The sequence below is a fragment of the Balaenoptera ricei genome, chromosome 8 (genome assembly GCF_028023285.1).
Source record: "Balaenoptera ricei isolate mBalRic1 chromosome 8, mBalRic1.hap2, whole genome shotgun sequence".
Classification (NCBI taxonomy): Eukaryota; Metazoa; Chordata; class Mammalia; order Artiodactyla; family Balaenopteridae; genus Balaenoptera; species Balaenoptera ricei.
In genome coordinates this window covers 66,617,013-66,642,365 of record NC_082646.1, presented here as the reverse complement: position 1 = coordinate 66,642,365, position 25,353 = coordinate 66,617,013, and the positions used below count along the sequence as shown (strand labels likewise).

Sequence of the window (25,353 nt, the reverse complement as noted above, 5' to 3'; positions counted from 1 at the left end):
GCTTTATTCATAACTGCCAAAACTTGGAAGCAATCAAGAAGTCCTTTACTAGGTGAATAGATAAGTAAACTGTGGTACATCCCGACAATGGAATATTTTTTAAAATTTATTTTATTGAAGTATAGTTGATTTACAATGTTGTGTTAATTTCTACTGAACAGCAAAATGATTCAGGTATGTATTCTTTTTCATATTCTTTTCTATTATGGTTTATCACAGGATATTGAATATAGTCCCTTGTGCTATACAGTAGGACCTTGTTGTTTATCCATTCTATATATAATAGTTTCCATCTGCTAATCCCAAACTCCCAATCCATCCCTCCCTCACTCCCCTCCCCCTTGGCAACAACAAATTTGTTCTCTATGTCTGTTTGTTTCATAGATAAGTTCCTTTGTGTCATATTTTAGATTCCACATGTAAGTGATATCATATGGTATTCAGACAATGGAGTATTATTCAGTGCTAAAAAGAAATGAGCTATCAAGCCACAAAAATATGTGGAGGAACCTTAAATAAATATTACTAAGTGAAAGAAGCCAATCTGAAAAGGCTATTTACTATACAATTCCAACTATATGACATCCTGAAAAAGGCAAAACTATGGAGTAAAAAAAAAATCAGTATATAATGTGTCATTATACATTTGTCAAATTCCATAGAATTGTACAACACCAAGAGTGAACCGTAATGTAAACTATGGGCTTTGAGTGATAATGATGTGTCAATATTGGTTTATCAATTGTAACAAATATATCATTCTGGGGCTGGCATATTGGTAGTAGAGGAGAATGTGCATATAGGTAAGAGCAGGGGGTAAATGGGAACTATGTACTTTCTGCTCAGTTTGCTGTGCATCTAAAATTGCTCTGAAAAATAGTTCATTTAGAAGGAAAAAAATTTTATTAGATATATAATAAAATGTAGGTTCATATTGAGCTTCCTGGTTATGGCCTTAATCTCTATTTTACAAATATTGGCGAATATTTGCACATTATGAGATTATTACTTAAAGATATTTTCCATAAATAATTTTGATATAAGATTATATAACTCAGATAAATGGGGGGGCATTCTTTTTATAAAAGAATTTGTTACAAGAGTCCAATTTTGCAAGCAAAGCTTTCTATTTAGTATTGTTGTATGTTGTCATATCTACATATTAGGTAGAGAAAACAGCTAAACCAGACTGAGCAGTTCTGTTTAACTGTAAGCTATTTTGCATGTTGTTACTAAATGATCACCTATAAATCAGTTTATGTCTGACTCAGCCCAAAGTACAGCCTCTCGGCAACAAAATTCAGGTAAGAGACTTTTCTCCAGAGTGGCCCATGGGGGAGAATAAAAACATGGTTTTTAAGAAAATCCCTAGGTACAGTTGATAAATGATGAATTTTTTCAGCTATCTGATTATTCCATTATCTTAAACTATCAAATATGCTTATATGTTGAAAGAGTCAGTTTTGCTGATGATTCAATCATCTGGAGGAGTGGAAAGCGTTTTTGGGTTTGGAAGTCAGGAGATTTAGGTTCTGACCTCTGCTCTGCTACTAGCTCTGCAACAATTTATGAGGGATTGGATAAGAAGATTTCTAAGGTTCCTCTAGGCCTAACATTCAGTAATTCAATTATATGTGCAGTTGTAGCTTTTTGTTTTTTCCATGCTAGATATTTGTAATGTCTCAGAAAGTTGAAGCTTTTATGCTCAGCAGAGCATCCAGAATCTCTTAGGATTTTATCACTAAGACCTCATCATTTATTTCCCAGAAGAGTTCTAAGACAGACACCTGAGATTTTCCCTAAAAGGCAGGTGCATTTGTTAGCTATGCGTGTATCTGGCTTTGGAGCCGCAGCACTTACAGTCTGTGTGGCTCTCTTTTAAAACCTTTACTCAATTTCTACAAACATGTCCAGCTGCCACTAGGCTTCCTATCTCGATCCTCTTCGCTACTGCCTTTTTCATTCTATCACTGTTGTTGTTAAATTTTCTTCTTTGAATAAAGGATCATTTAAATGCTGCTACATTGATTGGTGAACTTTTTGGAAATGCTCAATAGAAAAGGCTTCTCATCAGTGTGTCTCCAAAGACACCAGGCTCTTTTTCCAAGAATTATGCAATGTCTTGTTAAAACCTAGAAACTATTAACTACCTGTTGCGTATACAAATTACTCATATTTCATCTGGGTCAAGGCTTAAGATATTGTTAAAATTATCAGTCAGGATGAACTATACCGAAAGAATTCTTGTGTGTAATTAGCTTTGATGACATCTGCTTTACTTTTTGGTACCCTGTTGTATCAGTTCTGGCTCGTTAGCTATAGGCAGAAATAAGGTGCTGATGTTCTCAGAAATGTAGTAATAGGGGCTCCATACTGATTGTGCCATCATTTCCCAATTTCTGCCATACACATCCTTTATCTCTTACCCTCTAGAATTCTTGGCTCGAGAATTTCCCAACTCTTTTTCTCTCAGCAACTTTTCCTTTTTGACAGAATCTTGGCTAGTTTGTAATCCAGAGATTTTCATTTTATGTTAGTTATTTTAGGCTATTGGATCAGTAATTTGGAATCTTTCATTTCCTCTGTTTTGATTTTTAATTGGACCTATGGCACTTATCTCATTCCCTCACCACCACACCTCTATTAGGAAGAGCTTTTCCTGGCATTTATTCCTTTTTTAGCCTTTTTCACCATGACATTATAACCCTCCCCACCACTCACATTTCCCACCTCTCATCTGCTATCCCCCATCCCTTACTGCCCTTTCTGGTTCCAGAGTCATTTGTCTTTTCGGTAGCCATACTTGATAGGATAGGTTTTTTCACAAGGATTGTAATACACTTTATTGCACTTGAATTCTGGTGCTTAGAGACTGCTCCTGTCATTACATAGTGCAGCCTGCAGAATTTTGTTTTACTCAGGTAGAGAAACAAGTGCCAGTGTTTACCTAATCTTGCCCTTAAACATTAGGGCTGGGTTTTTTGTGGAAAAAGAAAGCCACCTTTCCTTCTTTTCTGAAAGCCCAAAATTAGATTTCATGTGGCTTTCCTTTTCCATTTTGGGTATGTTCTTCATCTCTCAACAAATGTGCTTTGGATAGATCAATGTTTGATTTTCCAGTGTTAGGGAAAATATAAGCCAGGTTTTCTATAAGGTGCAGGTGAGAAAGGGATGCTGCACAAGGATTCATCTGGTAAGAAACGAAACAGGAAAAGAACTAATACTTAGTGTATTATGTATTTTTTTTTTCATTGAATCCTCACAACCACCCTGCAGAATAGTTGATATCTCAGTTGGACATAGGAATAAGCCAGAGCTCGGAAAGGTTAAGAAATTTGCCTAAGGACACACAGCTAAGGAGAGGCAAAGCCAAGACTGAAACTTGAAAATGTTAATGACTGAAAGAAAAACGCTCTTTTCCTACAGCACTTCCTTGACTTCCAGTTAACTAGTTACACTGTAATGTTCCTGTGAAATCCGTTGTGACCACATTATTACAGTCAAAGGCAAAGAGTAATGGTAGTGTAATAAATAAGCTGGATGCAGGCCTATTCAGAAGAAGGGAATGTGTTGATATGAGACGTCTTGGAGTATAATACTTTAAGTTCCATGAAAAAAAAAACCTAAATACAGATGTACTTTACTCAATATATTTAAAGTTCTAAGTAAAAATATGTAAATTGACCATGTTTTAAATGTGTTAGGGGAGTTTCTCATTAAGGGAATCTTACAGTGAATTTTTAAGAGCAAATGATTCCTTTCTTATTTTTATTTTCAGTTTTGCCCAAGGCATATCAGGTATCATTTAAGAAGGCTATGCCTGTGAGGTTGCATGATCATTAACTAGTTTGTAATTTCTCCAACACGTATTTGAATATTGTGGTGTTTCAGTGTTTCCCAAACGTCAGTATTTGCATACACCTTCACAATATTCATTATATTAGTGTTCCACCTGTACTGCTATTTACTTACTATTTTTCTGTAAATCAATTTACATTTTTTACTCAAGTAGCTTTATTTTTAAAAGAGACTTTGTATCACTACTGTAAATGTGAAATCAGTATAATTCACAATAAATAGAAATTAATAGTAAAATATTATTAGATTCTAGCTAGATACTATTCCTGTTGAAGGCTTCCATCTGAGGAGGATTAGAAAGCATTCTAGTAGTATGGAAAACACACTCTCATCAGACTAAAGATATATCCTTGTAATCATAAGGACTGAAAGAGAACTGAAAGGGAATAACTTTCTCACAAGGCAAGTCAATGTTATTTCATGCTGTTTCTGTGTACCATCAAAAATCCTCTCCCTTACTACCCACAGAATGTTGTAACCCCATCAAGTTTTCAGAATGAGCTCAGAAACTATTCATCAAAGCAGAAAAGTCTCTGATCTCTGTCGATATCTGTTCTCTTTTGATCTGGCCAAATTAATAAACTTGGTTCTGTTTCCAGGCTAAAGAGGAAATGATGGACAACAGAAGCTACTCCAATCTGCCAGACAAACTGCCTGTCTTCACTGATTCCACCCACTTGCCACTGACCAGGTCCATCTATCTGGACCCCATGATCATGTTCCACCTGCACCCTGAGGGCCCGGTGCCATCTCCTTACTCTGAAGACCTGTCATTGCTGCCTTTTTCCAGTGACTCTCTGATCATGGAAGATTATGGGGAACCCTGCGCCTTCTCCTTCCCAATGCCTTATCCAAATTACAGAAGGTGTGAATACTCCTACAGGCCAGCCTTTATCCAGAAAAGGAATGAGCGGGAAAGGCAGCGGGTGAAATGTGTCAATGAAGGCTATGCCCAGCTCCGACATCATCTGCCAGAGCAGTACTTGGAGAAGCGACTCAGCAAAGTGGAAACCCTCAGAGCCGCGATCAAGTACATTAATTACCTGCAGTCCCTTCTGTACCCTGATGAGGCTGAGGCCAAGAATAACCCCAGGAAAGTTTCCTCCATAATGGCAACCACCAGCCGCCACACTGACCCCATTTTTAGAATCATTTGATTCCGTGTTTCTAAATAGAAACAAATAATTTCACAAAATGTGGTTCCTTACATCATTTGATAGTTTTCTTAATGGAGTTTCTGGGTGAGCAGATAATAGTTCAAATGCTAAGCTGTGTTGGATATTTCTTACCAGGGTTTCAGATGTACTAAACGTTATCTTATGTAGATTGAGAAAATGCTTCTTAAGCTTTGGTAGTTTCTTTCAAGAACTTTAGGGAAGCAGGAGTCCCCAGAATTCTCTATATCTCTCACCTTGCCCTTCTCGCACACTTGGCCAGAGTCTCAGCTGTGAGAAACTCACAAAAGTATTGTAAAGTAAGACTAATGACTATTCAATGCCTGTACTGCACTTTGCAGACGCTTCATGCTAAGCAATCACAATGAACCTCCCTGGATTTGTCAAAGTTTGGTGGGTTTTATTATTTGGGGTTGGCGAGAAATCTATACCTCACTCATAACATGATGCAGAAGTATCTTGGGGCTAAAGCAAAAGTAGTTAACAAAACCTTGTTGTCATTTGAAATTACTTCAGAGTCATCTTTTTCCTGCATGCAGCAGACACCCTCAGGTAGCTTAGTTTGCGCTTAAGAAGGCAGGCTCCGCAGTCAAACTGCCTCCATTTACATTCTGACTCTGCTGCATCCCCACTGTGTTTTCTCAGTTCTTCATCCACAGAATGAGAATTATAGGAAAAACAGCTACCCCTTATGTTATTATCAGTATTAACAGTGCTTGTGAAACATAATGAAAACATTATGTGAAAACATTATGTGAAACATTATGAAAACACATAATGTTTTCATAGCCATTATTTTTAAAACTTATTATCCTCTTTGTTTTCTTTTTTGCCCATGACATTAACATTCTTCAGGTTCTCCAGGCCAGAAAATGTGGGAAGGACAGTGACGTCCCCTATCTTGGAGTCTGCCTTCAAAATGTTTCTATTTCTGTTCCTATGATGAGCTTCAGCTCTTCCTTCTTCCTTAACTCCCAGGTCCCCTCTGTCACCAAGCCCAGGCAGGACTTCCAACACACTATCACATTCATCTCCACTGTCACCTCTCTGTGAAGTCTTTCCACCACAGCCATTACTTGTTCCTTTATTTTGAACACATATTTCCTTGCCGTTCCTATCCTGCTATCTTTACTCCTGCTATCTTTGCACACCTATCTGTGTCTTCAGTAGAATGTTAAGCTCCTTGAAGATAGGGACCAGTCTTATTCATCCTATATTCCTAGCACCCAGCAAAGTGATTCAAGTCAGGTAGGCATCAGGAAATATTTGGTGGTGTTATTTTCCTATTCCCATCCTGTCACATTGTGTCTGGATAACTCCGTGGCCTCCTGGGCTCTGTTCTCAACTGGCTCTATCATCACTCTGATATTCTTTCTTAAAGTATTTCATGTCACTTCATTGCTCAAGCCCCATGACAACTTCCTTTTGACTATGACATTGTTGACATTTATCTGCTTGGTTTTCAAAGCTCCCATCAATTTGGCCCCTTCCCAAATATCCACACTTGATTTTCCCATGACACCCCATTCCCTCCACCCCAAAAAGAAAATCACAGTCTTGCAAATGCATCCTTCTCTCTTAGCTCTTGCTTCCTACCAAGACGGAATGGAATATTCTCCTTCTTCCTTTCACCATTGAAATCCCACCTGTCTCATTCAGGAATCCTTCTCTCATAGCCAGAGACTTAATTAGTGTTTCTTAGACTCTAACTTTGTGCACCAAATCACTCAGCCTTTAGGGTAACAGTCGTTCTCCTGGCTGCAAAGTTAAGCTTTGTGAGGGTAGACATCAGTTAGGATGCTTTTGGTTGCAACCGATACAAAAATCTGATAAAAATTGGTGTAACCAATAAAGGGAACTTATTGGCTCACACACCTTAGCTTCTAGCAGTAGGGCCGCCTTCAGGCAGGGCTCAACACTGTCACCAAGAACCTGTTTTCATTAGGTCTATCCTCTCTGGGAATAGCTTCAGTGTCCCAGAAAGACTCAGAAGCTCCCAGAACCTCAAGCTTTCTTATTTATGTATAGGAGGAAAAAGAATGTCTATAACCCAGGATTTCCAACAAAAGTCTTGAGATTTATTCTGATTCCAGAGGCACGGGAACATGCCCATGCCCTAGTGGCCAGGGGATGTAATGTGCTGATGGACACACATGAATCGGGGGGTACAGTCAGCCTCTCCTAACCACACAGAGCCACAACAGAAACAGGAACCGGTGGAAGGGGGGGATGGATGTGGTAGAGACACCCACAAATGTCCCTGCATACTTTTTTGGTCTTCTCCACTGAACACAGTGCTGGGCACACAGCCGGTGCACAATGACCGTCAGATGCCTCAGATAGCAGCCTCCTCCTCTGGATGTTCAAATGAGAGCAGAATCTAGACTTCTGTTCCTTTGGTCCCCATTGTCCACTCCCACCACCCCAAGTGATCATTACACCTCTGCTCCTCAGCAGTCCTGTCTGTTACAGACAAACATGCCCACACTTTGGGTTATTTTTTTTTTTTAAACTAAAGACAAATTCTATCTTAGAGTCCTTAGGCCAACCAGTGGTTCCCTCCACTCCAGCCTCCTGCCCGAACCGGGTGAAGGCAGGTCAATAGCCTTGAGTCCCTGTGGGACCAGCTCCCTCCCGCACGAGACTCTCCTGGGATCCGTGAGGTCTGCGTACCGTGACGGACTCTTCTGGCAGAGGGGAAGCCCGAGCTTTTGGGGAATTGAGGTCGCACTGGCCTTTCCCGCCAGCACCCCCTCCCCAGAAAGGCGGAGAACTACCCGCTACCCTTTCGCCCCGCGCATGCGGCCCAAGGCCCCAACCCCCTCTCTGCACATGCTCAGTACACTCCCTCGGCCCAGCTGGCTCGCATCCATGGCAACCTGCTAGGCAACCAGGAGTCAGTTGGTCTGAGGTCGTGAACTCCAGCCGTTGGAAGGGGCTGCGGCTGAGGTGGAGTTTGAGGCTGTGATAAGTCCCCTTGGGGTCAGAACTGCGGACTTGGGCAGGAGCAGACTCAGCAGGGCCGTGGTGGGCTGGGCCAGCGGAGTGGGCTCTCGGGCCCTGGGTGGCAGCTGTCGCCTCTGAGCACGTCTACGGAGGCCACAGCCCTGGGCTCTCAGCTCGGTCTAGTCCCGCAGGTGACTGGGTTAGGAGGGAAGTCTGTGGCTTGGGTTAGGGGTCAGTTTGTCACCAGGACTAGGATTTGCGAAGGGACGTGTGGTCTTACCCCCGAAGTCGCTACAACTGGGGTGGAGATGGGGGGAAAAAAGCTAACGTATGTGGAGCTACTTAAATATGCCAGGTGCTTTCCACATCTCATCTCCTGGGCGGTAACTGAAGCACCGAGGTGAAGTGAGCACGCAGCCAGCAGGCTGTGAAGGATTTACTACAGATAAATCCTTCTCTGAAATCCCAGCTCTTGCTCTTTCAACCCCTCCCCTATTTCCTGAGCTGAGCCTCCCCGGACAGGTGATTCTGGGGACACCCTGCGCGTCGGTGGGACCGGGTGCGGCCGCAGAGAGGCCGCAAACCGCAGAGCTGAGCCCAGCCCCGGCCAGCCGCCCTCCCCTGGGCTGTGGGCTGCAACTCCGATAATAGTGCCGCTTGTTCTCAGGTGTTTTCTCCCAGGGCCATGGACTCCTCCGCAGGGCCTGGGATGCCTTTGCCCAAATGCTGCAGCGTGGCCACAACCCTGAAGGCCCCTGCCTGGGCCGGCACTGCTCCTCCCTGGGACTTCTCCTTCGCCTGCCCTCTCGCCTCCCAAGCACCCTGGCTCACCTGGCAGAACCCCCTCACCAGGTATCGATCTCGGCTTCCTTTTTCCTCTCTGTTCCTGGTTCTCGATGGTGGGAGAGACGGCCCAGGAGGGAGAGAGCTTGCTTCCTGGGAAGGCCGAAAGGGTTCTTTACCGTGTGGGCTCTGAGTTGCTTGGGGTTTAATATTCCCCTAGTCTAAACTGCACTCCCAGTGACATCAAGGGTTGACCTGGCTTTCATCCCACCTTTTAGCGGAGTGGCAGATGTCAGAGTTGGCATGTGTGAGGGAAGGCAGTCAGGCATCATCAGTTATAAAACTTCTAGCTCATTTTACCATCACCTCTGAGACTTGCCGTGGGACTACATGAGAAATTAGGGTTTCTGCTACCAACCGCTAAGGTGAGGTCTCCAGGTCCCTCCTCAAGTTCCCTCAGTGTCCCTCAGTTATCCTGGCTTTTTGTGAATGGAATCCTTAGTTGGCTGTCTACAGTGTGAATACAAGAGGGGAAAGGAACCTCAGCCTATAAGCACATACAAGTTGTGCAAGTCCCAGGGATTCACGTCCATGCTATTCAAGTCAGTCTGCCCAGGTTAGAGACATGCCAGCCTGAACCCTTTAGCCCCTTTCTTGATTCGCCTGTGTGGACCATCTCATTCAAAGCCTGAGTTAAGCATCCCTGTATCCAGGCTTGCCCACAAAGTAAACAGTTTTTTTTCAGAAACCCAAACCCTGACTCAACAATTCCCTACAGCTTGGTCCTGTCCACAAAATTTCCCAGAACTAGTTGCTCCTTTTTTCTGTCTCACAGCCTCTTAGCTCCTCCGTGCTTCCCGTGCTCAAACACCCCCTCCTCTCTCATTACCCCACAGTGCTCAGCCTTCTTGCAGTTTTGCTCCTTTGGCATCACCATCCAAGCCTCCACGCCTCCTCGTGGAATCCCACACACCGCCTCAGGATTTCCCTTCCTGGAAGTCTTTCCTGGCCTGCTGTCTAGTCTCAGACCAGCACTCATAACCAGAATATATAAAGGCTAATCCCACCCTGATTACCTTGAAACAATTCCCAATCCTCAAACGACGGTTCCCTTCACTCTCCTCTCCTTCTGCCCCTTCCAGTAGTTTACCTTATCTTACTGGAAGTCACAGATTGCCACTCTTTACATGGATTTCTGTTCCATATTGCCTTATATGTCATGCACACACCATGGCGCTGCTCAGATCTAACTCTGAAACGTGTTTCTTGATGGTTTTAGGGCTTGGTTTTCTCTACTCCCTAATTCCATTTGCTTTTTCCCAGATATGCATCTTATGACCCGTGTTTCCACATTGCTGACCCAGCATGGCAGGGGCCTGGCTGGCTGGGAAGAGGTGGAGATGCTGCGGACGCATGGGTCCTGGCAAGAAGGGAAGCAGGTGGCTTTTATTACAGGGCTCAGATAAAGGCTGCTCCCGAGGCAAGTCCGTAAGTCCCAACATCTCCCCATATGCTCCTCTGGGTGGCCCTGCCATACCTGATATGCCTCAGCTGTGTGTGCCCAGCAGTTCAGTTTCTTGGATAAGCACAGATCTTCCATGGGCAGGATGCAGAAGTGAAAACGTAATGTCAGTGAGTGCATTAATTTCCTAGGGCTGGGTAACAAAGTGGCACAAGCTGAGTGGCTTAAACAATAGAAATTGTCTCTCGGTTCTGGGGACTGGCAGTCCAGGTGTTGGCAGGGTTGGTGATTCTGAGGGCTGCGAGGGAGAATCTGTTCCATGTGCCTTTCCTAACTTCTGGTGGTTTGCTGGCAATCTTTGGTGTTCCTTGGCTTGTAGAAGCATCCCCCTGATCTTGGCCTTCATATTCACATGCTATTCTCCCTGGGTGCATGTCCGTGTTCAAATTTCCCCTTTTTGTAAGGACACCAGTCATTGGATTAGGGGCCCACCCTACTCAGCCGTACTCAGTGTGACTTTGTCTTAAGTCGTTACATCTGCAATGACCCTATTCCCAAATAAGTTCACGTTCTGAGGTACTAGGGGCTAGGACATCAACATATGAATTTGGTGGGGAAACTATTCAATCCATAACAGTGAAGAAAATATACAGTAAAAGCACTTTGTTCAGGTAAATTCAGTGTGTCAAATTATGGGCGCCAGCCTAAGGGAAAGAGGAGCAAAACGTGTGTACCTCATGTAAGCCTGTGTCCCTCCACACAGGAGCATGGTACCTGCATGCTGGGGCCAGGCCTGGGCTTTACTTTGGTGGCTACTTGCTTCTTTGGGATTTTCTCTTCCCACAAAGAGTCAGACTCTGTGAATGTGGATCCATAGAGGGAAACAAGTGTGATATCTAAAAATATATATAAGTTATAGAATTTCCAATCAAAAGTCATTTTGTCATTTTCAAGTAACTAATATGTAATTTCATATGAAATATTAACAGGGTTTTGCTCAAATATAGATCCTGTCTAGTGGTTTGATAAATGTCAATTTGTAAGCTTGTTCTTTTAATTAGCTTAGTACTTCTCCTGCCCTCTCTGCCAGGCTGCTCATTTGCTTCCTTTGCCCAGCCTCCCCTCATGGACGTAATGGCAGTGCAGAGGGCTGCTTCAACAGCCTCAGCCTGTCCTCGCCCGAGAGGGCCTGTGGATGATACCCCACCCCTGGCTGGCCGTGGACACAGGGACAACACTTCCTGGGAGTGCTGGGAGGAGGGGGTGTGCTTGGGGAAAGATCCAGGGGACCCAGGTTACTCCTGTGAATTGCAGGCCAAATATAAAGATAGGAGAAAAACAAAACAGGAAAAGGAAGAGCACGGGACAGGAAAGGCAAGAAGTGATAAACAAGAGTTGCCACGGCAAGAAGCAGAGGGAAGAGCATCTGCCGCACAGCCGGCCTGTCTCTGCCCTAATGGGCTCCCGGGCAGCACCTGGCCCGGCCCCTTCCCTAACTGGGCCTTGCCGCACGGGAGGGAGACCCGGGGCCTGGCCCCAGGCGTTGTAGGGAACCTGGTGCTCCCTGTAGTACTTCCTAATGCCAGCTCTTATTCTGAGTGTTTTCTTTCCCACAGCTGGAGAGGCAGGGAGTCCTGCTGGTGGAATTTGAGGCTCCCCTTGTCACATGCCCAGGGCTGCCAGCCCAGCGGCAGAGTGTGGTCTTGGAGGAAGATGTCATTCAGTTCTCGCCATCCGTGGAATACTCACTGCGACTTGGGGACAAGGTGCTGGCACTCTGGGGACCAGACCAACAGCGCTATGGCCCCGGCACCGTTGTTTTGGGCTTGGAGGCAAGAGACCCCCAGAGAGGTAAGGGAGCTGCTCTGGCCTCCCAGTCCCCAGGAGCCAGGCTGGTGATCAGGCTGAGGAGAGAGCAAAGGGTGTCTCTCCAGCTTAGGGGTCTTAGAGGCTTAAAAAATCCTTACCCTTTCACTTGCAGCTTTGTCCTGAGGGTGGCCACACATAGACAAATCATATTTTTCAGATTATAAAATATTCTTTATCAGGGCAAAATAGCCCAAGGCTACTATGTCTATGTTGGTTACTTAACCTATGGTGTGGTGAGGTTATCCTGGGTCACACCAGTACTCATGACTGGTCCCCCACCAAGTCGTCCAGGGACTAGGACAGTCCCCTTGTGCAAGGCTAGCCAGTCAGCATCGTTGTGTTCAGAGAAGCGACAGAAGGAGGTTTCTCCTTCCCTTCCCCCACCTGAGGATGCAGCTTGGTTTTGACGTGAAAACCAAGACATGGCAGCACAGGAAGGGGTGGTAAACATGGGGCAGGTGAGGAATGTCCCTGGCAGGCTCTCCAGGGAGAGGTGCGCACGGGCAGAAGCAGAGCAGAGGGGCTGTGATGAGGCTTTGCTTCTGGGGAGAGGAGAACCCTTATCCCATGATATAGAAGAGGCGGCTGTAACAAAATGGTGACCTTTTCTGTTATGTAGCATCCAAAGAAGAAGAAATTACTGTTCACTTCTGGAATGGCAGGACAGCCCCTGTGCCGCTTGGAGGGGTCAGGTGGGTGCCCCCAGCCGTCTGGAAGAAGGCTGTGGACAGGCTGCACAAGCCTTTCACCACGGAGCACCCCAGGCCCCTCCTCTGGGCCCCTTGCTGCTCTCTGGTGGGGCCGGTCGCTGGATGTGTCACCGGCGGGCTTCCTCTGAGCACTCCGTTCCTGTGCCCTCCGTGCCACCCGCATGCCTGCTGCCAGCTGATGGGCCAGGGCTGCCTCTGCTGCTGCCCCTTGGCCGGACCCACCTGGTGGCCTCTAACCATAACCTCAGGGGTCACAGCCAGAGAGCATCTACAGGCGGAGCTGAAGCCCACGGCACAGCTTTTGCCCCTTGAGGATCCTGAGGAGGAAGAAGCAGCAGTGCAGGCTCCCATGGCTGTTTCTTCCTCCTCTACCTCCTCTTCTTCTGAAGAAGAGGATCTGGAGAACAAGCTGGAGATGGGCCTTCCCCAGAGGCTGCTGGTGGACAGCACAGGCAACACGGCCCCCATCCTTCTTGAGGAGTCTCCAAGGAGGCAGGGTGGCCTCTGCCAGCCGGAATGGAGGTACTGGAGGAGAAACGGGTCTGAGCCGCATCCCAGGAAGCCAGGTAGACCTTTTCCTAAGGCAGGGCTGAGGCCCCCCCGCTCCCTTCCCTCCCAGGTGTCTCTCAGGAATCTGATGCACATGTCCGCTGTGCTGGGATTGGAAGTAACACTTGGTCATGTCGAAGGGGGGGCTGTGATAAGACGGAAACATGGGCTTTATTGATTAAATGGAAACCTAACAAGAAAGGATGGGCTGATCTTTGTGCTAAGCTTTGCATCCCTGTTTGACAACTGTCTTTTCTTTCTTCACTAGTCTCTACTGGCAGGACTCTGCCACTGTCCATTTCTACCCTCCCCTCCCTCGTTTTCCTTGGAGGCGTTGATTTTTCTCTAGATGTATAGTCAGAATGCCTCCAGGTGTTGATTGGAGTCTTTCAGTGCCCTGAGAAGCTCAGAAACAGGTCTTTAAACACTGGCCATTGGACCCTACTCTCCAGATGGGCCCCTTAGGAAGTCAGAGCGGGAGGAACCAGGCACAGCCTTATGCGTCTCACTCTACCACTGAGAGGGGAGGCAGTGTCATTGTCATTGGCAACTTGCAGCCATCCCCAAACTTCTCTACCCAAGCAACATGCCCTTGTAGGTTTAGAGCAGTGTATCATTGATATGACTCATGCCGTGCTATCTAAATTCCCAGTGGGGCCCAGAAAGAGCAGATGCCTAAGGCAGCTGGCAGAGCTTTGTGAAGGAGGTGACTTGGATAAGCCAGCCCTAGACTAGATTCTTGGGGCCCTGCGCTGACAATTCAACCTTCAGTGAACTAAATGAACATTCACTCTGGGGCAGGGAGACTCCTCAGAATACCACCGCCAAGGGCATAAGGATCTGTAGGTACTGCCCACACTGGGACTCTTTGTGGGTCCCCATTGGAAGCCATTGCCCTATTTTCAGGACAGCTGCTCAACCAGAAGGACCTCTCAGCCCACGAGGATTTTAATCTTACGCCAGGAGTAAGGCCTTTATTAGTCTTCAGTTCCAGGAGGCTGAGAAATTGTTTCTACACTGAGAAACTTTCTTGGGGGACTCCTCTGGACCCCTGGGCTTTGGAGTGGGCAGGGATGGATGTGTTGGCTGCTGTTGTATTTTAGATGAGGGTTCCTTCCTTGGCTTTCGAGGTGTGCGATCTTTCCCCCACCTCTGAGAGGGAAATAAGTAGAGGGATGAGAATCTATAGCTATGACCAGCTGGGCTCTTCCTCCCCTCCCTGAGAGGACACCTTGTATTGAAAATATAAAGGTGGGAGCAGGGATAGGTGTTCCTGGGCCTCTTGCAGTGAAAGGCCTTGGCAGAAGCTGCTTGGAAGCAGCTGTTTCTACACGGTATGCCCTCCAACAAGTGATGATATAAAGAAAATGGTGCCAAAGTCTAGAGTTTTCAAGGTAAATTCTCCATAGCTTCCACTGCCCTCCTGCTTCAGCACAGACTGGAGAAAGAAAAGCTGTATCTCTCCAACAGGGAGGAGTCTCTGGGGCAGCAACTGAGGTGGCACGAGACCCAGTCTCAGGGTGAGGAATGCCAGTGGGGTAACCAGAAGGCCGTGGCGGTCAGACCTGCCTCAGGCTCCAGGCCTGCATTCCCATGCCTGTGCCTGCTCCATGGCGTTCTATCCAGACTGGTTCTAAACCTGACTGAGGCCAAACAAATCTCCCCTGGCCCCAAGCATACACCGCTCTTATCGCCACTACCCAGGCACCCACACCTACATTCAGCCTCTCTCCCCGCATCACCATATTTAAACAGATCCACTCTAAAGTTCCCCCCGCACCCAAATACATTATAATAATTGGCTATAACAAGAAATATAGTATCTTCAGGTACTTGGCCTGGCTTTCCTCTAGGTACTGGATCATTTGTTATGCTCTGGGCAAAGGTTAATTCTTGGAGCTGAACCATGAGAATCAGTGAGCCTGCCCTCTGCCAGGTCCTACCTCTGCACCCAAAGCTATGGAGAGTATGCCTGCATGGGGCGTGGAGAAAGGGGCATCTCCAGCCCCCATCCCAGATGGAGTGCTGCACGCCACACTAACTAGCGAGGTGAACTGGTGAGGTGAAGCGTGTAAAACGACGTGTGTGCCTGGGCTAGAAACAATGGCAAATACCAGAGCTTTTCTTCTCTCCCCTCCAGATCTTGTATCCTTTTAAGGAAATGTGCCGCTTTGCTTCTCCTAACTGTGCTTGATTGCCATCAAGTACTGATGCTTCACAGTCTGGTCTGAGGCTCTACCTCTTAAGAATCCCCTTGTATGGGTCCTCCGCCCTCCAAACTTTTTGCTCCTTTTAGTTACAGGCAGTGAGGTTACTGTCTGAGACTAACCTAACAATCCTAGAGGGCCAGGATTCATGCCAGCAGTCATGCTGCTCTCCACCCTCGCTTATGACTGAAACAGGGTTCAGAAAGTTAAGGGATTCTGTGATCCTTGATACAGTTCTACACAAGTCAAGTCTAATCCCATCAAAATGGTGGCATATTCAACTAACTGAATTTTGGGTTTAGGAACAAGACTTTGCAACATCGGGAAAGAGGAGAAGGGCAACAAACAACAGACAGTGAAAACTGCAGCAGTGGGGAGTCCCAGGGAGCTGGTCCTGGAAGCCACTGGCATGAAGCCACTGCAGATCCTGCCAGAGGAAGCTGAACACAAAAAACTGAGTCGGGGTACTGCGGCACATCAGGGGGACTAGAATTACCCCTAAACTAAAAGCTCCAAGGATCTAGGTAAAGCAGATGGCTGGGAAGGGGCTTCTGAAGGACTCCTTCCATGGTTCTTTGACCTTTTGGGGTCACACCACTTTTGAGAATGATAAAACCTATGGCCCCTCTTCCCAGAAAAATGCACACACCCACAATTTTACATATGATTTCAGAAGGCTTACAGAACCCATGAATTTCATCACTAGGGGTGCAAGGATCCCCAGTTAAGTGACCCCTCTACCCTATGGTGGTGGGCATGGGCCTGCTTTACTAGGCCCTCGGTCCGTGAGAGTCTTGTCTTTGCTAGGAATGCGAATACAGCTCTACTTAAACCTTTGTATTCTTTTTTTTTTTTGATGTGGACCATTTTTAAAGTCTTTTATTGAATTTGTTGCAATACTGCTTCTGTTTTATGTTTTTTTGGTGTTTTGGCTGTGAGGCATGTGGGATCTTAGCTCCCCGACCAGGGATAGAACCCGCACCCCCTGCATTGGAAGGTGAAGTCTTAACCACTGGACCGCCAGGGAAGTCCCCAAGCCTTTGTTTTCATCATATAAAATACTGGCCTTTTTTCTGAGGAAAGACATGTTCAAAATGAGGTGACTCCCTAGGCAACTAAACTGAGAGATGCAACAATCCTGTTGGTGTGGTAGCTTAAAGATGTTTAGGACACATCAATGACTTTGTAATTTTCAGGATCGAAAGTCACTGATTTTAAAGTCACCATAAGACTCTCAGGATTTTTTTTTCTCTTGTAGGAAGCTGAAGAGTAGATACCTGAGGAGGAGTTAGTTACAAAGTGGCTGACACAAGGCCTTCTTCTACGGAAATGGTACAGTGCAGGCCACAGGTGATAGTCTGATAAGCAGCAGCATCTTCACCCCAGGAAGACATCCCTGCAGATGAGTGGCAGGAAGGCACCTGTCCTAAGGGCACAGGAGTGTGGCGGCCCTGGCGAGGGCTCCCTGCCAGGGGCCTGGTGCGATCTGCTTGAGGATGCCTCTTCCACAGAAGCTACAGAACATGGTTGGCCTGCTTTGGGCAAATGTGTCCACAGCCTCTCTGCCATCTTTTCATAAAGCCTCAGTTGTACATGAGCAACATTTTGTTTGACTTCTTAATGCCAATAAAAAGGAATTCTCTTCATTTCCAAATTTCTTACTTTATTATCATAATTAACCTTTACTTGGAAAGCAAGCAGTAAAAACTATTCAGACAGCATCATTACATTATTACTTCAGGCAGAAGAGGGTGAGGGGACTTTCAGGTTAAAATAGGCACTGAAAGAGACAAACTCCAGTTCCTAGGAAGGCTCACCCTCTACAGTCAGTCAGCATTAAAAGCAGGATTAATGTGTAAATTTTAAGAGGACATATGGTAACTTTATTCTTCTTGATACTTAAAAAACAAACAAAAAAAAGGTGATGTCTGTGATGGTCAACATCATATGAGGAAGACCAAGTCCACACTTTGTCCTGAATCAACTGCTACCACGTGAGTCTTCTTGGTCAAGTCATTTACACCCACAGTGACGGAATAGGTCCCTGGATATACTTCTATGTAGAGGTCCTTAGAGATGTCCTCAGCCTGGAAGGAAAAGTGGATATTAGCAGTTTAGAGATTTTATGTCCCAGTGCCGTCAGGGCACCTCCACCCGGCTCCCTCTGTGTGTGATGGAGTGAGGTACTAACGTGGTAGATGGAGGTTCTGCTTTCAAGGCTTGGCTTGGCAACGTAATAGGACTGCCATTTAGGCCAGTCTCAGCCTCTCCTTATGCTTGTTTCCTTATTTCTAAAATTAGCTCACAAATAAGCATGTATGTGAAAACACTAAATTGTTATAGGAACATGAAGGATCATAAAAGGAACACTCTGGTTGGAGTAGAAAGGTTAAGAATCAGGTAGAGGGAAAGGCTAATGACGATTGCTTTGGGGCTCAAAAGTAGGCAGTGGCACTTGTTATCACAGATCAGCAGTAATGGCAAGGCGCTGTGGGATAATGAGAAGTATTCTTTTTAACTGTGCTTTGCTAAATTCATTATTAGGAGGATGAAACATTTCCTAAAGCTGAGAACACTATGAGTAGATTCCACTTTGTCATGCAGAAAGTCAGCTGGCTGGCTAAAGCCCTCCCTTGGAGACCGGTTCTCCTATACAGATGGTCCCCGACTTACAATGGTCAGACTTATGGTTTTTCGATTTTATGATAGTGTGAAAGTGATATGCATTCAGTAGAAACCGTACTTCAAATTTTGAATTCTGATCTTTTCCCGGGCTGGCGATGTGCACCACAATACTCTCTCGTGATACTGGGCAGCGGCAGTGAGCGATCTCCCAGTCAGCCACGAGGATCACGAGGGTAAACAATTGATACACTTATAACCATCCTGCACCCATACAACCAGTCTGTTTTTCACTTTCAGTACAGCATTCAATACATTATCAATACCTGAACTATTCAAAACTTTATTATAAAGTAGGTTTTGTGTCAGATGATTTTGCCCAACTGCAGGGTATGTAAGTGTTCTGAGCACGTTTAAGGTAGGCTAGGCTAAGCTATGACGTTCAGTAGGTTAGGTGTATTAAATGCACTTTTAGACTTCCCTGGTGGCGCAGTGGTTAAGAATCCGGCTGCCAGTGTCGGGGACACGGGTTCGATCCCTGGTCCAGGAAGATCCCACATGCCTCGGAGCAACTAAGCCCGTGCACCACAACTACTGAGCCTGCGCTCTAGAGCCCGTGAGCCACAACTACTGAGCCCGTGTGCCTAGAGCCCGTGCTCTGCAACAAGAGAAGCCACCACAATAAGAAGCCCACACACCGCAACAAAGAGTAGCCCCCGCTCGCTGCAACTAGAGAAAGCCCGCGTGCAGCAACGAAGACCCAACATAGCCAAAAATAAATAAATAAAAATTTAAAAATAAAAAAATAAATGCACTTTCAATTTATGATATTTTCAACTTACAATGGGTTTATCGGGACGTAAGTCAAAGAAGATTGATACTGCAACACACTGGAAGCTGGAGTTAATGGAAAGATTTATGTTTAGAGCTGAGCTGAGCACAAGCCATCCTCCAAGGACAGACTTCATGCCTGGCTGGGAAGTGGTCATGGCAGATGTGCAGGCAGAGGAAGGGTCTCAGCTCAAATGGCCAAAGAGCAAAGTCACAAACCAGAAAAGAGCCTGTAATTAAGAGCCAGAGCGCCTATCCCACAACTGGGAGACCACTACAATGCTTACTCAATGCTCAGAAGGAGCCACAGGCAGAAGCTGTCATTTCTACATCACCCCTGGGGGCGGGGGGCAGGTGGACCAAACTACTGGCCAGTAAATTCTGCTAGGAGGAATAAATGATAATATTTATACTTTTATGAAACTTCCTCTCTTTCCATCTTGCAAATAGATTTGAAGCCAAGGTTTTCCGAAGCTGCTTTATGCTATATCCTTTCATGCCCAGTTACTGCAAAATTGGAGGCTTATCATCATTTAACTGACGTGAATGTGTATGACAATGCCACAACTATTTACTGGTCATCAACTATGAAAATAAACAAAAGGAGGTTTCAGAAAATACAGCTTTATCAGAATTGCAGAAAGCCAAGGATGCTTCAATTGTCTGCATAAAAGGGGCAAGATTGGCATCTGTGATTCCAACACTGTGAACATCAGGAAGATTAGCATTACCAAAATACAGTAAGTATTGGAGGCATCTAAGCCTAACAACTTGTACTAAAAGCAGAATAGTCTTAGTTGCTACTAACTCTAGTATATTCTGAATCCTGGCTAGTAGCACACTGTATACAAACAAAAATTAAGCAAACTATTGCAGCAACACACCAGAGTTCCATTCCTCAGAATTCCAGCCCTTCCAAGTTCCAAAAGATTCCCTGGGTTCATGAACTAATGAGTATTTTATCCTAAAAACATCACTGTATGTTTTCACAGAGAAACATGTGCGGAAAATAGGAACAAATCTCTTCAAATGTTTTGGAACCTGATCTAACCAAATGTATACGCTGCAGAATTTCAGCGATGGTTTTCACTTTGTAAGCAGGAGGGTCAGGCCCCTCCTGCTGCTTGAACAGATGGTGGAATTCCAACAGGACCCAGTGCCAGCCCAGCTGAGCTGTAGGAATGGAGATATGAATACTTTGCATTCTTTCCAACCGCAACTATGAGTTCAGGCACAAAGAGTATCCCTGAAATTTCAAGTGAAGGAAGGATACCAAGAAAACATAATTTTACACTGAACTAAAATGTTGTACACTGTCCCCAAGGGTAAAAATATTCCAACTTAAAAATACTATAGATCCAGTACAAAGAACCCGATAGTAACCAGATCAGTTCATGGAATTGCAGTGGTGGTGGAGCCCAGTACCCTAGAAGCTCTGTACTCACAGGCTGGGATGCCTCTAGTGCACACTCTGATGCCTGACGGATGCCTCCGACACCAAGGGGGGTGTCTTGTCTCTGAAGAGTAGGTAGAAACATTGATTAGGGCCCAAACTTTGACTTCTGGATGGTAGAGAGAAAATTTTTCCTACTTAATTAGGAACTAACAATTGTTCTGTCAGTGTTTTCCAAGTTGTCACCTAAGTTCTTAAGGCTTTTAGTGAATTCTGTGAAGTATTTTTAGTCAGATGTTTACCATGATTACCTTTTATCCTTACATGGGCTTTGGACTCAGATAGACCTGAGTTTGAATCCTATCTCTGTCATTTACTGAGAGGGACAGATTAATTTCTCTAAGCCTTGGTTTCCTAGTCCATAGCTTCGGGATACTACACTGTAAGGAAGATCTAAAGTGCAAAAGTGATTGACATTTAACAGGCTTTCAGAAAATAGAATTCTCTTCCAAGGTTCTCCCAGCAGTGGGAGGGGCTGAACTGAGAAAGTCAGTTTCCCTTAGATGCACCAATTTACGTTTTATAGGAAGGGATGGGAGGGATACGAATGACTCTTGCCCACATGTAACTCCCTTAGGGTCAAGCACTCTTAAGAGGGCCTAGGCCAGGCCATCAGAGGAAGCCCAGGATCCAGGCTCTGGTGCTACCCCTTGTACCCCAGGCCAGGGAAACAGAATGGCTCACATCCCTGCAGCCACCCTCCCATCCCTTCCCTAAACTCACAGGCCAGAGAAGTCAGGAATCCAACCTGTGGATTAGACTCTGAACTTAAGTTTGCTATCTTTGAGTACAACCAGGGGAGCTTAAAAAGAAAAACAAAAGCAAAAAAACCCCTACTCTCCCCAGAAACAATAACAAAGGACTCCTGTTGAATCAGTTCAACAAGTAGAGTCTTTGGCTTTCCAGAGTGACATGTGGTAAAATACAGGTAATCTGCAGTGAGAGGCCTGTAATTGTTATCTTTAGGAAAAGCATTTTGTTAAAAGAAACCCCCTCCTTGCATTTCTTTTTTTAAAATTACCAAAGACATGATACTTATCACTACCTTAGAGTGAAATATGTGATTATTAAAAATCTCTTTCATATCCCTAGATGTAGAAGAGGATATTTGAAGCGCTTTTCGTTAAGCCTGTCCACGAATCCCTTGGCCCAGGACTGCAGGTTCAACTGAAGATCCGACAATGGCATCAATCTCATATTTTGGACAAAAACTCCTATTTCATGTTCATTGCTGTAAGTTCTCTAAGGCTGGGAGGTGATACATTTCCGTTGAGCGCTGTAATGCTGAGTCACCCAGGCATCCAATAATACAATCCAGCAGGAGCTCCAAGATGTAGGGCCTCCTATCTTGGGAAGCTGAGGGCACAGCACAGCACAGCTGAGGATACATACCTGACCATTCCCAGTGTCCGAGCACAAGTGCAGCTTCGACTTCCCTCTGTGATAACGATAGACGTGGGTTGCCCCTCCTTCCTCTGGCACAGATGAATAATATTTCTAGAGAAGTAATGTGAAAGATGTTGGGTAACCAAATAGATTGGTCAAATTTTCAAAAAACTCCTTGTTACTTGGGCAAAGTATGGTTAAGGAGGGAGGCAAGAGAGCAAAGGTAAATTACCTGCCCTCTTGAGAGGCCTCTGAAGTCATATAACAAATCTTAGCCCGTGTAAAGTGGCTGCAGAGAAGGAAACTGCACTTGGCCTTACTTTGCTGCCATCTGCTGCCTCTGTAGGGCAAGAACTCCGGCAACTCAAGCTGGGTAGGACCATGCTCTCTGCCAGGTTAAATAATTTTCACAACATCCTCACCCCGAGGTCAAATACACAAGCCCTTTCATCTCCTCTCATGACAAGTTCTGACAAACAGGTCTGTGTTTACTAAGTCTCAGACAAGGAGAAGAGAAGAGAGAGGTGCATCTCCTTGAGATTTAGAAATACAACAGGAAATGTAACATAAACCCAACAGCTATGCAGCCATTCTCCCTATGCAAAGAAGGGGAGGGAGAAGCCTCCGATTTAAGCAAAAATAATCCAAAGGATGAGAATGCAGTTTTTTTCTTGTCTACTTCCTTCCTCCCCCTCAAAGTTAACCTTAGACTTGCCCCTGATTGTGACTAATGATGAGGACAACATAAGCCTGCTTGTTTTGAACAAAGGGTGGGGACAATGTTTAAGGCAAGAGACCAAAAGAATGAGAAGCTGCGGAAAGCACGTCAGGACATGACTCTAATGATGTAATTTAGAGGATGCTTCAAAATTTTGAAAGCAAACTCAGAACACTGTTCTTAATTCTATTTCTAGAAAGCTGAGGGGTTCTGAGCCTCCATTCCTTAATGGAGATTTGAACTAGAGCATGAACTGAAAACCAAAATGAAGAACACCAATTTACCAAACCTCAAACCAAAGACAAATATTATTCCTTTTACTGAACCATGAACCAAAGTGTTTAACTTGATCACTTAACAGTAGAGCCAAAGTTATGGATTTTTCTAAAACCATTTAACAAAATAAGAACATAAAAATACTCTCTGAACCATATCTCACTGGTTGGAATCCTATTCTTGGAGTCACAAGGATTTTAAAAAAGATGTAGAAATATTAGAGATTTTTTGAATCTTAATATTCATTATGAAATTGAAAAGCAGGACAGAAACAAGGTATTCTCTTCCTTCTGCCATGCAGACCAAGCACCCTTACAACCACGTAAGAATCATAAAATGTTAAGGCTGGAAGAGACCACAGAGTCTGTTTTAATTCCTAGAAGACAGAGAGTACCTTCCATGCAGGTGATTTTCTTGAATGTTGGCTGCCTGCCTTCAACATTCCCTCAAAATACTTAAAGACGACCTTAGTGTATGGTTTTGAGAAGAGCGCCTTTAAAACCTTTGTTCACTCACTTCAATGAATGGGACCAAAAATCTCACATAAGTCCCCTGTGCTACAGTTTATGACAATTTTCTGGTGTTCATCTCTCAGTGGAAACCAAAGAAGCAGACTATAAGGGCTGGAAAGGACTTGAAACATCGTCATTTTACCATGTGGGAAGGTAAGGCTGAGAGAGACTAACTAGCCTAAGGCATTATAGCCAGGAAGTGGCAGAACACAGGTCTGATTCCTGGGAGGCTGCTCCTGCCATTAAGCCACACTACCTCTGATGAGGGCACTGCATCTGTGCCACATAACCACCTCTGTGGCCAACAAGTGATATGGACCCAAAGGGGCATACTTAAAAACTACATTACCAGGGGGACTTCCCTGGTGGCCAGTGGTTAAGACTCCGTGCTTCCAATGCAGGGGGTGCAAGTTGGTTGGGGAACTAGGATCCCACATGCTGTGTGGCCACACACACACACACACAAAAGCACACTACCTTACCAGGGACTTGGAACAGAGATTAAGATCTAATGGAGGGATTTTGTTTCAGTTTTTGCTTTGAAAACAGAGAGGCTCGGTTCCAGTTTAGAATGATCTTACTGATTTAAAAAAAAAATTTCAGTTCAAAGTTTTAAAAACCCCTAATATTCGGACTTGTTTTGGAATTCAGCAAATAAGCCCTGCCCTCCGAAACAATAATGAGGGCAGATCTTTTCTGGCTTGTGCATTGCTGTATCCTCGTAACAGTTAAAGTTAGGCATTCAATATTTGTTGAATGAATGCTAACCTGGATTTATCACCTGGTTTAAATCCTTGGCTGATTACAACCTGCCCACGAAGGCAGGGCAGGGTGAACAGGCAGTCTCCAGATTCTCCCTAAATTCCACAAAAATCCACTTTATGATCCATCAGCAGGCAGATCAGGGGCATGACTTTGGCTTACACCAACTTACCCCACACTGACTTGAAGTATAGTCCATGAATTCAGCCATTGTTCTGAAGGAAGCACTGAGGGTTGGGTGTCTTTCTTCTCTCTATTTGAATAAACGTCAAGTCACAGGTGAGATCTGTATTCCCTACTGGAGAAGGAAGTCATTTGGGGAATACCTTCCCTTTTACTTTTTGAAAGGCCTCTGCAAGTTTGTCAGTAAAAGGCTTTTACTGAGAAAGAATTCCAACTCTAAAAGGAATACACAGACATGCAATTTTTCCAGGACAAAGACAGGTTTGTTGGCTTTCCTCTAATATCAAATGATAGCCTGTAAGAATTGTTGTAAAAAGTAACCAACCAGGGCCGAGCACTAGCGGTCTCTAGCGGTATCCTAAAGCTAGCCAATAGGAATCTGTCAAATGTCAAGAGTTTTCAAAAGGCTTTCCGGTTCACTGTCCTGATACTTAACAGCTTCCGCCAAGGACAGGATCCCTCGGGTGCTGCTGTGTGGCGTGCCCTGGTTCTCAGCAAGCCGCTGCTGAGCGAATGGATGGGCTGGTCCCGCAGCACTGGCGCCCTCACCTCTCCTGGGAGAAGGCGATGGGGGCCGGCTGCCGGCCCTCTTTCTCTGTAGGGCCGCTCCCGGGAAATGACCCCCACGCTGCCTGTGGGAAGCTCCACCGAATGCCAGTCCACCGCCCTCCTTTTGGCCCGCTCCAGCACTTCTTGACCCAGCCTAGCCGAGCGTTGCAGGGAACGTCGGTCCACCCCGTTCAGCGCCGCGGCCGCCAAACAGTTCTCCATGTCTCCCTGCGAGGGCACATACAAACACCGGCGGGTTAGCGGGCCTCCGGGACCCCGCTCCAGCTCGGGGTCGAACCCAGGGCCTCGATCTCCCCGGCGACCGCCGCCCCCGGCTCCGCCCAACGCGCTCTCCAGCGGGCTCGGTGTCAGGGGCGAAGGCATGCGCGGAGCCCCTCCATTTCCGCCTCCCCCTCCCTCACTAGGAAGCCCTCACCCAGCCGGCCTCTCAAGGCGCATGCGCTCAGCGCCCGGTCGTCGAGGGGGGGCTGGGCCTGGAGCA

The 25,353-nt window shown here is 45.7% G+C and overlaps 3 protein-coding genes across 10 annotated transcripts; 2 read left to right on the top strand and 1 right to left on the bottom strand.

The window, feature by feature from the left end:
* The first annotated feature begins 1,275 nt into the window (after positions 1–1,275).
* Positions 1,276–5,286, top strand: ASCL3 (achaete-scute family bHLH transcription factor 3). Of its 2 annotated transcripts, XM_059929537.1 has the most exons (3): positions 1,276–1,304; positions 4,458–4,955; positions 5,108–5,286. In XM_059929537.1, the coding sequence occupies exons 2-3, from the start codon at positions 4,470–4,472 to the stop codon at positions 5,165–5,167; spliced, it is 546 nt and encodes a 181-aa protein (XP_059785520.1). In that variant the 5' UTR covers positions 1,276–1,304; positions 4,458–4,469; the 3' UTR covers positions 5,168–5,286. The 2 variants fall into 2 exon arrangements, with proteins under 2 accessions (XP_059785520.1, XP_059785519.1); XM_059929536.1 differs by lacking the exon at positions 5,108–5,286 and having other exon boundaries at positions 4,458–5,015.
* Positions 5,287–7,924: 2,638 nt separating this feature from the next.
* C8H11orf16 (chromosome 8 C11orf16 homolog) lies at positions 7,925–17,205 on the top strand. 3 transcript variants are annotated; one of them, XM_059931082.1, is made up of 7 exons: positions 7,925–7,982; positions 8,647–8,831; positions 10,086–10,242; positions 11,841–12,075; positions 12,713–13,369; positions 15,862–16,083; positions 16,818–17,205. In XM_059931082.1, the coding sequence occupies exons 2-6, from the start codon at positions 8,665–8,667 to the stop codon at positions 16,047–16,049; spliced, it is 1,404 nt and encodes a 467-aa protein (XP_059787065.1). In that variant the 5' UTR covers positions 7,925–7,982; positions 8,647–8,664; the 3' UTR covers positions 16,050–16,083; positions 16,818–17,205. The 3 variants fall into 3 exon arrangements, with proteins under 3 accessions (XP_059787065.1, XP_059787064.1, XP_059787066.1); XM_059931081.1 differs by having other exon boundaries at positions 7,940–8,170; XM_059931083.1 differs by lacking the exons at positions 7,925–7,982; positions 8,647–8,831 and having other exon boundaries at positions 10,173–10,250.
* A 214-nt stretch (positions 17,206–17,419) lies between these two features.
* Positions 17,420–25,306, bottom strand: AKIP1 (A-kinase interacting protein 1). Of its 5 annotated transcripts, none has more exons than XM_059931076.1 (6): positions 24,852–25,304; positions 24,292–24,372; positions 21,858–21,962; positions 20,458–20,529; positions 19,300–19,393; positions 17,557–17,646 (listed from the first exon to the last, which is right to left on the bottom strand). In XM_059931076.1, the coding sequence occupies exons 1-5, from the start codon at positions 25,233–25,235 to the stop codon at positions 19,307–19,309; spliced, it is 729 nt and encodes a 242-aa protein (XP_059787059.1). In that variant the 5' UTR covers positions 25,236–25,304; the 3' UTR covers positions 17,557–17,646; positions 19,300–19,306. The 5 variants fall into 5 exon arrangements, with proteins under 5 accessions (XP_059787062.1, XP_059787060.1, XP_059787059.1 ...); XM_059931078.1 differs by lacking the exon at positions 19,300–19,393 and adding an exon at positions 19,024–19,078 and having other exon boundaries at positions 17,560–17,646; positions 24,852–25,302; XM_059931079.1 differs by lacking the exon at positions 19,300–19,393 and having other exon boundaries at positions 17,420–17,646; positions 24,852–25,301.
* Between the last annotated feature and the right edge of the window lie 47 nt (positions 25,307–25,353).